The sequence below is a fragment of the Lontra canadensis genome, unplaced genomic scaffold (assembly GCF_010015895.1).
Source record: "Lontra canadensis isolate GAN:19392208 unplaced genomic scaffold, GSC_riverotter_1.0 scaffold55, whole genome shotgun sequence".
Taxonomy (NCBI): domain Eukaryota; kingdom Metazoa; phylum Chordata; class Mammalia; order Carnivora; family Mustelidae; genus Lontra; species Lontra canadensis.
In genome coordinates, this window is record NW_022631049.1 from 12,562,339 (window position 1) to 12,574,438 (window position 12,100).

Consider the following 12,100-nt stretch of genomic DNA (forward strand, 5'->3'; position numbering starts at 1 on the left):
ATTTGGAATGTAGGCTCTGGTCAATGTACATACTTGCCATTGAAACGACTGACTTGACTTAATTATGTCAGCATGAAATTGCTCTCAGAGTTTGGCTAAAGCAGACAGAATCTCCTTTCCTAAAAGGAGCAGAAACGAGCGGGCGCTCGCGTTTTGGCGAATCTTGAGCCTCGCCTCCCGCCGTCCGCCGTCACGTGGCGGCCCGCGCCGGCCGCGTTGATGGGTGGGGGCGACTCTACCAGGCGCCGGGGCAGGAAGGGAGGCGGCAGCCGTGCCATTCTTAAAGGGGCCCGAGGGAAGGCGAGGAGCCGCGGACGGCCGGAAGGAAAATGGTGAGTTGCCGCCGGGAGGGCGGGGGCCGGAGGGCTGGGCCAGCCAGCCGGGCTCTCCCGTTTGCCAGAGCCCAGTTCGGCGGGCAGCGCCCGGGGTGAGTCGGCGGCCGCTTCCGCCCCGGCTGCTGGCGCGTGCCCACAGCCAGGGACTTGGCCCCCCTCCGCCACCGCTGCCACCCCGCCTAAGGGCAGCATCCTCCAGCCGGGCCTGGGGTCGACCCGCCCAGCGGATCTCGGGACTGGGGTGCGGCCAGTACGGCTAGGTTATTCTCGCCTGGTCATTTTGGATGGAGGCTTCCAGCTCCTGAACTGCAGGGTCGGAGGGGGCGGGGGTCTGGCACCTCGAAGGGCTGCCCCAAACACCAGTTTATTTGCCAGGACTCGGGCCAGGCCTGAGGGCAGACAGGCGCTGAGCTCCTTCCGCCTGGCGGCCTTTGCAGGAAGGGCTCGAAATTTCAGATTCCATTCTCACGGCCTCGCCTTAGCTTCTGTCTCCTCCTTCCCTGGCCTGCCTTTAAGGATTTTTACGTATTGCTTTCTTCCAGTTAGGGCAATTGGAAATCTTTTGACCTACGGTTTTGGTTCTTAGCGTTGAAGTGACCGTCAAAAGCTTTAGTTTGTTCTGGGGGCTTTCTCTTCCGTTCTCCAATGGATTGAACCCCTAACTCAAAAATAAATTGCCTAACTCAATAAATAAATTGCCTAACAAGAATTTGCTGGATCTTTTCCTACCGGGTGTTTAAATATGCTCCTTTCTCTGATTAGAAACAAAACACAATCCCCCACTGTCCTATGTCTGACCTCCCACTCATTTCTCAACCCACCTCCATCTAATAGATCTTGTCGTGGTCACCAAATCCAAGGGACTGTCTTCAGTTCTCAATCTTTCCTGACTTTTCATCTGCATTCTAGGCAGTTAACTACTCTCTCCTTTTTGAAGCATTTTCTTCCTGCACGCTTTCCCTTGGCTTCTCTTTTTTCTCCTACTTTTCCTGTTGGACCGTTTGTGTCCCATGCAGACTGTTCTCCTTACCTGAATATCACATGTAGGAGTTCTAGGCTCCAGTCTAATGCTTTGTTTTCCATTCTGTATTCTTTCCATCTTTCCTTACACTCATAGCTTCAGTTAACTCCTATCTGTAAGCAGATGACTTGTGAATTTTTATCACGCTTGCTTCTGAGATCCAGTCCAGATCTATATATCCCATTATTTAGTTATCCTCTAGGAAGCTTTTCTCCACTTGGGTGCCTCAGAGCCACCTCAGTTTGTCCAAAGTAGAACTCGGGCTCTTGCCCTGCAGACCTGCTCTTTGCTCTTCCTCAGTGTTCTTAACACAGTGAAAGCTATTGTTTGGTCTATTACACAAGTGGGAAGCTTCCCAGTCACCTTGATAACACTTTTTCCTAACTCACCCGTCGAATACCCAATCTGTCACTAGCGCCTTTAGTGTTAGCTAGAGATCAGGCTTCAACTGGTTGTGTAACTTTGGGAAAGAAACAACCTCTCTAACCCTTAGTTTCTTGCAAAATGGGGATAATAGAACAAACTCATCCTAAGGGATTGTTTTGAGTATGAGAGGAGATGCATGTAAGGGATATTGCACTGTGTTTCTCTCATGGCGTTTAATACATGTTAACTGTTATTAGCAGTTATTTCCCTACTTCTGTTGATCTCCATCAACCTCAGCTACTTTTCATCTCTTCTTTGTACTAAGCTTGCCAAGTAACTAGTCTTGCTTTATTCATCTTGGCACTCTGCCTGTTTCCTGCATGCAGATCTGGTCACGTTTCCCATAACCACTCTGCTTAAAACACTTTAGTGGCTTCCCATTGCTCATAGGATAAAGACCAAAATATGACCCACTGGGCCCTATGTGGTCCAGCCCCTGCCCAACTTCCTGTTATACCGTGTTCCAGCTCGTTCTCTGTGCTTGAGTCATGCAGGCCTTTCATTAACTTAGATGTGCTGTGATCCCTTTAATCAAAGAGTCTATGCATAGGCAGTTTTGGTCCTCCAGATAACTTTTTCAGGCAGATCTTTTGTGGTGGTCTTCTTCAGTCGTAAGTTCTCGTAGCAGCCTCTGTTTCTCCTGCCTAGTTCTTATCACAGGTGCAAACAAGTATGTTTTCTTACGTGATCCTTTTGATGTAGGTCTGTTCTGTATAGACTATATTAGAAGCTCCCTGAGGGCAGGCCCATATTATTTATTTATTTTATACGATATAATTTTATACGATTGTATCCCCAGCACTTAGCACAGTGTTTACACTCACTAAGTGTTCCTGACGTGGATAAACCAATAGGTGAACACTTGAGTTCAACACTGCCCTTAACTGTGTGTTAATATTTTCTCATATAGAGTTGTTTGCAGAATGTTACACTTATTTTTAAATGCTTCTACTAAGCAATTAGAATTGACAGAGCCTGGGTCCCTTTTCTTGTAGAAAGGAATCTTAGTGTGGTATTGGGAGGGGTGTATATGCCCCCCAAAAGAGCTATATAAATTAAATCACAGCATGTTTTTCACTTGGTTCCTGGTCCTTAGAAGGTCAAGATTGCACGAGCAGCCCTGAGTATGAGAGGTGGAAGATAAGACTTGTGACAAATTGGTCTTTGCCTGAAGAGGAATCTAAAATACTTATTCGTTTCACTGATGGGTTCTACCTTTGGTTGAAGAGAGAATGAAAAGTCTAGTTTTTTGACTCTACACCTTTCTTCAAAGATAGAAAAAAACAGACTAGGATTGAATACTACCTTTAGGAAGCTCCATATGACTTAGCACCTCTTTCTCTAAGGAGAACTAATAGGATGCATGTACTTGACTCCTGCAGGAGCCTTATTCAGTGGATAATAATTATTGGTGGAATGCCCTTTCTTACTGTAAATAGCATATTCTGGGATATATCATACCTTACATATTACCAGTGTTCTGAGTTTAAAGGACAATTTAAAATTGACAGCTATTTCCTGCCTTAACTTATGCTCTCATTTACCCAACATGAGGTTAAAAAAGCAAGCTTTTATTAAATTTGTGTTTTAACTTAAAATTGACAACATTAATCCTTTCGGGTTATAATGACACATCTGTATTTAGCATTGGTCTCAGAACTCTTCTAATTCTCTTGAAGGAGTGGAGGTGGGGGGGTTCAGGGTGGAGGTCTTATATTTGAAAAGATTAAAGAATGTGGACCTTTTTTGGCACCTGACTTAAACCAACTGCTGGGGGGAAAAAACAAAACATTGAGGGGAATTTGAATCCTGTTTGTTTGTTTGATACTGGAATTATTGTTAGTTTTTTAAGGTGAGATAATGTTTTTGTCCTTATATTCTTAATGTCACATACTGTCATTTTAATGATACATACTAAAATATTTATAGTTGAAATAACTTTGGGCCTTTTGACAGTCCATCAGGCAGTGTGGAGAGTGATCATACGATTAGATTGGCTGTGTGTTGATAATGTTTGAAGCTGAATTATAGGTGCCTAGGGTTCCACGATACTATTCTCTTGTATGTGTTCAAAGTTTCACACATTGAAAAAAGGGAAAAAAAAATCCATGCTTGTGTTTACAATCAGTAATACATTTGCATTACTACGAGAAGAGTCCTCTGGCCATTTCCTTGCCACATTTCTGAAGATGAATCTCTTACATTTTTTCATAATTTGTAAAAGCTGCTTTTAGTTGTTTTGTTTTTTAAAGATTTTATTTATTTATTTGACAGAGATCACAAGGAGGCAGAAAAGCAGGCAGAGAGAGAGAGGGAAGCAGGCTTCCTGCTCAGCAGAGAGCCTGATGCGGGGCTCAATTCCAGGACCCTGGGATCATGACCTGAGCTGACGAAGGCAGAGGCCCCAACCCACTGAGCCACCCAGGAGCCCCTGCTTTTAGTTTTATATTTGTTCATCCGGTTTTGTTTTCATAGTTCCTTTTTTTTTTTTTTTTTAAGTAATCTCTACAACCAATGTGGGGCTTGAACTCATGACCCAAGAACAAGAGTTCCATGCTGTACAGACTGAGCCATCCAGGCATCTCATTTTCATAATTCTCAATAATTCTTTTTTAAAATTCCCATAGTCATTTCATTAAGATAGAAAATGTTATTGGTCTTTACTCTTGTGGTTCATCTTTCATACTTTATTTGTACTTTTTCATAGTTGTGAGACACAAAAATGAACCAAGGTCTTATTAATTCAAAGTATAATAAAGATTACTTTCCTGCCTAGTGCAAAAATGTCATACTTTATAATAGCAGACAGTGATCCTTGAATTTCCTATATTCTTCTCTTCCTCTATGATTCTGATGAAGTTGCACATTATTGTATCTAGTTCTTTAAGCTATTTATTAGCCAAAGAGAAAGTTAAAGCGTAGCCTAGATGTAAGATGAACAAATGTGTATAATTTAGATACAAACATTGGTAGATTAAAACCTTTTTAAGTTTTCGTGTGTTTCATGTTAACCCACATAACTGTGACATTTGTAGATGTCAGTATATGTTTTTAAAGGTATTAAGTTTTATAACTTTAACACATACTTGTACTGAAGTTACGGTGTTTTATACATGATTTTTTTTCTTTTCTAGAGTGAGTCTTTGGTGGTTTGTGATGTCGCTGAAGATTTAGTGGAAAAGCTGAGAAAGTTTCGTTTTCGCAAAGAAACGAACAATGCTGCCATTATAAGTAAGCTAAACGTGATTGCCTCAGTTACATGGTCTTCATTGATTTTTATCTTGTAGCTACATTGAATAAACTGAGACATTAGGAAATAATTTGCCTCCTTCTGTTTTAATCTTCCCCCTTGCTTTTATTTATTTATTTATTATAAGAATGATTTTATGTATTTACTTGTCAGAGAGAGAGAATGCAGACGCACAGGGGTGTGCTCCCCAGGGGGAGTGGCAGGCTCCCTGCTGAGCAAGGAGAGGGGGAATGGGGACTCCATCGCAGGACCCTGGGATCATGACCTGTGCCAAAGGGAGAATCTTAACGGATGGAGCCACTCAGGTGTCCCTTCGCCTTGCTTTTACATCACTTTAAAAAGTAAGTAACAGCTGTTACCCCAGAACAGAGGTGGAGCACCCTACCTCTCTCCTCAGCTTCCTGTACAGCTCTGGAGAAGATGATCTTAGCCACCTGGTCATTGTAGTGACCCATCCAACTCCATCCTTTAACATCTCAGGAGGCTAAAAATTGCCCGGTCATTCAATCTGAGCCAGAAGCCTTTGCCTGCACCTAAAACGTTAAAGTGTTCAGCATTGTCTTCACAGTGATTTGAGGCCTTATTTCAATTCTTGATTTGAGCTGCTAGTTTCATAGAGATTACTTTTAAGTGTCACTGACTTCTGACAGTGGGAAGAATGATTTGCATATTGCCTCTCCCACTGTGAGCTTATCTGATGTTATGCAGATTTCTTTTATATTCTTAAGTAGTATTTAATATGTGGGGTAGGGATTTAGAAAGGTGAAAGGAGGGCAGGGGGTAAGAGTGTAGATCTCTATAGACTATACTTAACAGAGAGGCATCTGGCAGATGTGAGTTAATGAGGTAGTGACAACTTGTAATGAGTTTTGGGCGCCTGGGTGGCTCAGTGGGTTAAGCCTCTGCCTCAGCTTGGGTCATGATCTTGGGGTCCTGAGATAGGCTCGCATCTGGCTCTCTGCTGGGCAGGGAGCCTGCTTCCCCCTCTCTCTCTGCCTGCCTCTCTGCCTACTTGTGGTCTCTCTCTCTCTGTCAAGTAAATAAATTTTAAAAACCTCTTAAAAAAAAAAAAAAGTACAATGTAGGCAAACAGTTCTTAAAAGTGAAAATTCGTGTCCGTGCTTTTGTGCTGTGAAAGGTAAAGCTATTTGAGACCTTAATATCTTACAGAATTTACTATGAAATTAGTGTAAAACCAAAAATGGCCAACTTTTTAGAGTAATAGAAAGAATAAAGGCATAGATTATCTAAACATATTTCAGCTTGGCTTTGGATTATGTTACGTATATTGGGATATGGATCTCACTGCTATTTGGTAACCCATTATCTCATAATAATCCCATTGCTCTATGAAGTCTGGACTCTGGAGAAGCTGGGAACTGGTCGTGGTTCTTCTATCTTAACTCCTGGTCTGCTTGTCCCTTGCAGTTCTAACCATGTTACATAGACCAGTCTCATTTACAGTCACCCTTTCGGACCTTATTATGTAGGAAGTTGCATTTGAGTTACAAAATTCTTCAGATACTCAGAAAATGTAAGGAGTTGACATAAAATTCTAAATACGCAAATCAGGTGATGGAAATTGTGGGTAAAAGCCTTTAAATGCTGACTGCTTGAAAAGCTCAGCTAGCTAATAGACCATAAACGAAACTGCAAATGAGGTTTATGTTTGTGTTTCTTAATGTTTTAATTTTAGATGCCTGAAAAAGGGCTGAGACTCTGGGTTGGGGAGATCAAGGTCCATTAGAATCACAGTTTACTTACACTGTATTTTTATTTTAGTGAAGATTGATAAGGATAAGCGCCTGGTGGTACTGGATGAAGAGCTTGAGGTTTGTTTGATCAGCTAAGTACATTTTTATAGTTAAGCAATTATTATTGCCTAAGAGTTGATATATTAGTTACGTGTACTTTTACAATGAGTCTAAATAAACGCTCATTATGCATGAAAAGCCTGTGCTAATTATTAGGTAGCATGTTGTCTTGTTAATTGTATCACCTTCTTTAAAACATTACTGAAATCCAGTGTAATAAGTGATAGTTATGATAACGCTACATGTCCGGTGTAACTTCTCAATTGCTTGGCCAGTAATTAAAAACTAAAAAGCTATAACCTAAGCACGTAGTTTGTCAAATTAAGTAACTAATTTAGACTGAAAAGAAATTCACTTTTTCCTCCTAAATCAGACATTGATGTTTTTTTGCCGGTTGGCTTATTATCTTATTTAGTTATTTCCCGATAGCTGGAACGTAAGCACAACTGTTTTGTTAATAAATGGAACTGAACTAAGTGGGCTTTCAGTGGATTGAGGGTTGAGTCATCTCAGGTTATATACAATTTAGTAACATAAGATTTTATGTTGTGGTATATGGTTATGAATTTATATCTGTTAGTAGAATGGGTGCTTGGAATATTTCTTAAGGATTTAGGTCAGAAAATGCTTACAAGTTGTTTCTCTTTGTGGTGCCAGGGCATTTCACCAGATGAACTTAAAGATGAACTACCTGAACGACAACCTCGATATCCTTTTCTTAGTGCTTTAAAAAGATTTGTTTTCTTTAGTGGTCAGAATTTTATTTATGAAGTTGATTTGTTCAATTTTTAAAAGTCCTGTATTTTACAAAATTTTCTCCTACACCATGATCACAATCAAAAAGTGCATACATATTGGACTAAGAAAAATGGGAAATTGACATACTAGTGGGATGAATTATATCCTTTTTAAAAAATCCCTTTATTATGTGTTTACAGTAAAAATTTGGAAAAAATCCATACTTTTAATAAATTTATTTTTGACAGATTATATGTTTTTATACCTTATCTTTGAGGCTCATGTATGCTTTTGTGGAAAGATAATAATAATAAAGGTATGGCTCAAATGGAGAGGACAGAAATTTACCACTCACTAGCTCTCCAGGTGTGTATTTTCTTTTAAAACTTTGTTGGTAAGTACTTGTGTCAAATAGAGCAGTAATTTTAGTTTCTTTAACTTGAGAAAAACCTTCATAGTGTATAGTTATAAATACCAACACGACGATGGAAGAGTTTCATATCCTCTGTGCTTTATTTTCTCCAGTCCTGTTGGTGAGTGAATTTCTTTGAGTAGTGCATGTTTGGTTCTGATCTAATTAAACCATTTTTCTAGGAGACAAATTGTGTGCTTGTTTTAAAGATGTGAAGTGTTGAATAACCTAAATAGAGTTACGTGTGCATGTGCACGTGAATTCATCGCTAGAAAGAGGTGGCTATAAAGCGTCGTTTATTAGAACTTGCTTGTTTTCTAGGATAAATTTCTAGAAGTGTAATTGTTTGGTCAAATCATACATACATTTTAAGGAATGTAAAATGTAGCGACATTTTAAAACAACATACATTTTTAGGTTTCCTGTATAAGTATGTGAACTTCATGTATAATTTTTATATATATTTGCATTTATCTTTAAAATAGTACTCAATGATGATATGCCTGTAACCTTACAAATAGTCCCAGAGTAGCTAACGTTGGATATTGAAGTCACTTCCTGTTATTTAAGATATATCCATTATACCCAGAACTCCTAGTACTACTACCATTTAAGCCCACATTAAACTCTCCAAACTCTTCTCTAAACTTTACTACTTGTATCATTTACTTAGCACTTAAAATAGCTACAGTACTTTTTAAACTTAATATGTAAGCAGCCTGTAACTTTTTTCCAGAGCAGATCTCCCCACACTGATCCATCACCATTCCCAAACCCATATATGTTAGGCATCCATAAAACTGATCTTGATATTTAATGTCAAAATTAAGATTGTGCTGAAAAGTTCTTAAGTATTTACAGAGGTCTAAAAGATCGGCAGAGATCTAGTCACATTTATTTTTATCAACCCCAGGGACTTGTTTGTCATTTAACTATGGCTCTGTGCAGGCAGTATGCAGTGTTAAGACTCTTGAAATACACCCATACATAGTTAGACTGAAGCTTTCTCTAAACCTGAGTGCATAAGAAAATCCTGAATGTGTCATTGTAGAAGTACAAAATGAAAACCCATCACTTTTTCAAACTCTAAGTCTCATTTCTATACTAATCTCTTTTCCAGGGTGTAAGCCTGAGCAACAGATGATGTATGCTGGGAGTAAGAATAAGCTAGTCCAAACAGCTGAACTAACCAAGGTGGTATTTGTGTTTGACTGGCTTGTTGAGATAATATTTTCCCTCATTATTAGAGTATTAGCTAAAGTAAGCTGAAGAGTTAGGTATTTTTTATTCAGGTGAATGTTATTTAGAGCAGTAAACTTAAAAGAGTTTTACTGTTTGGAAATAGAATGATAGAAGTCTTTAATCAAAGTTTGTTTTTTGAACGGAAATTATAAGTTGATTAGCAGAAATCATGTTTAAAATATAGGCAGCTTGAGAAAAGCCACTGCCATTATTCAATCTATTGTGAGTTTTTCATTTTCCATAATGTAGTTTCTAGTAGATAAAAGTAAGCATTGAAGCTTCTCAGAGCTGTTTACCATGGGCTCAATGAACCACATTCTGTGCAGGAATTCCATATTATGTAGTTAACTGTATATTGTTCCCAAGTCTGAAATTGTTAAGAATACTTATTAGCTTTATTAAGCTAGACCATTCTGTTTTTTATGAGACACTTTCCTTAAAATTTAACGTGCCCCCATTGTTTTACGGCATTATTGAAGTTTAACAGTAACAGAGGTACATATTCTCAAACTTTATTTAACATCCATGTATTAGTTTAGTTGAAAAAAGTATATACTTTTAAGGTTTTGAGATAGGATATTATATCACTAAAATAATATTAAATAACCTTTCCTTTCAGGTTTTATTTTAAGTACAGTATCAGTGTTTTCCCCTTTAATGTTTAACCATGAGCCCATGAGATGTCTTTAAGTGCCCTCTGCCTTTTCCCTTTAGCTCATGTAATTGTCATTGACACCAACAACTTATAGACACTACTTTTTCTCATTTGTACCATAGGAACACCGTGGAATTACTCTAAGAGGGTTGGGTGATAAGAAGGAACTCTGTTAAACAGCCTCATTTCCATTCTAATCCCACGGCACACCATCAAGTGCTGGTATTAAGGCATTACAATTTATAAGTTACTATTATAAATAATCACATCGAATCCTCACCACAGTCCTGAGGTTGATGATGTTATGCCTGTTCTGGAGATGGGAGAACTGAGGTTCAGAAGATGAAAGACTTGCCCAGGGTTGCATAATAGTAAATGACACTGCTGGGTTTCAAACCCATCCTTTCTGCTCTATTACATTGTTTCCGTAGAGCCTTTATACTTCCTGGGCCTGTGTGTGTACAGATTCTTGCAGAGATTGGTGGCTGTGGACCTGTAGTCCATCCTTTCAGAACAATCTACAGCTTGTCTTTCCTCCAACTATGGAAGACTAGCGTATGTTCTTCCATTTCCTAACTAACTAGATTGATTTTAGTTTTGCGTACTTGGGGTATCTCTTCTAATGGGTAAGATGTACAGAACTCTTAGAGTTCGTAGATTTGATCCATAGATTCTTTTAGGATATTCATAGCTTTTAAGAGAGTTCTGGTTTTATGCCATCTTACTGCTAAACCTTGGTAAGTCAGTACTTAGCATTTTAAAAAAGTAAAGGTATATCTAATTTACAAAGATAAGTCCTGACCAACATGAATGAAAGGAAGGAGAATTGGGTATTTAATACTCCTATATACAATGTGTTTGATTTTTTTTTTTTTTGAGAGTCTCAAAGTATGACCTAACGTTTTTTCTTAAGGTATTTGAAATAAGAAATACCGAAGACCTAACTGAAGAATGGTTACGTGAGAAACTTGGATTTTTCCACTAATGTGAACTTCTGTGTTTCTAAAGTATTTATGTATTAACCTGACCATACTGGAACCAGACATAAATACTTATGCCTAAAAATGCACTGTTACTTACAGTTTGTTTCCTGCAGTAAAGAAAAATTATTCATTTGTTCAAAGTTTGAACAAAGGGGAAATCATCTTCATAGTAATGAAATTTGTAAAGTGTTTCCTTATATTTGTAATTGTTAGGTGGACTACTTCTCTCCAGGGACTTTTTGCACTCTTGTGACTAATTTCTATAACCTATGGTTCAGAATTTGTTACTATTTACAGACACCATTGGAAAGTGGGTATTAGATTGTGATAGACAACAGTTGCCTCCTTTTGACAAATACTGGATATTAGCAGTTTATATATGAAAATAGCATATTATCACTTGTCAAATCTTTAAAATTAATTTGGGGTAAAAGACTTGAATGACCCAATACAGAGCCATGAAATATAATTTACTGTAGTGTAAGCTGCATTTCAGGTACACTTGTCATCAATTCCATACCTTCTGTGGTTTCCTGTATCTTTTAAATCAAGTGCAGAAACTTTGTTCATCAATCATTCATTCTTAAGGTCTGGTGTTAGATTTTATAGTAGTTATGACTATTATGTTTTCTTACAGAAAATAGCATTGTAGTCTTGGAAATTGATAGATTGGAACTAATCAAGAACTTCATTCCTGGTTGTATCATAGCTAGTTTTGCATCTAGGTTAATAACACCTTATTTATAAAGCACCTCTTAATGTTGTCTTGTGAACACAAGTTATTTTAAATGTGTTAATACTGTGCCTTTGATTTGTTAGCTTTAAAGTTAGTTTAAGACTTTTACACTGCCAGTATTCCAGATTTGGTGAAATTAATACTTTTGTAAGGGGTCCAAGTAAAACAATTTTCTAATGTGTGTATCTAAAATTTGTAATAAAATCAACTTCATATTTTTAAAAATTCCAACTATCTGCTTGCATTGGTGAATATATGGCAGTTGAAAGTTATAATTTGGGGTATATTTATGATTACCCTTGTGCCATAGGAAAAATTAACTTATCTTAAAAACTTGGCCAGAGTTAATAACATTAATACATCAGTAGAAATTGCATCTTCTATCCTAAATGTCAGAAGATATTCTGAACTGGACATACGTCTTGTTGGCATCCTTGGCATAAAGCAAGGATTCTAATATATAGTGTACTTTAAGAACAACATACAAG

General features: G+C 38.2%; 1 protein-coding gene across 2 annotated transcripts; it reads left to right on the plus strand.

Moving 5' to 3' along the window:
• The first annotated feature begins 207 nt into the window (after nt 1-207).
• GMFB (glia maturation factor beta) lies at nt 208-11,843 on the plus strand. 2 transcript variants are annotated; one of them, XM_032875350.1, is made up of 7 exons: nt 208-332; nt 4,917-5,013; nt 6,815-6,864; nt 7,504-7,553; nt 8,032-8,117; nt 9,117-9,190; nt 10,807-11,843. In XM_032875350.1, the coding sequence occupies exons 1-7, from the start codon at nt 330-332 to the stop codon at nt 10,876-10,878; spliced, it is 432 nt and encodes a 143-aa protein (XP_032731241.1). In that variant the 5' UTR covers nt 208-329; the 3' UTR covers nt 10,879-11,843. The 2 variants fall into 2 exon arrangements, with proteins under 2 accessions (XP_032731241.1, XP_032731242.1); XM_032875351.1 differs by having other exon boundaries at nt 8,035-8,117.
• Nucleotides 11,844-12,100: the final 257 nt, after the last annotated feature.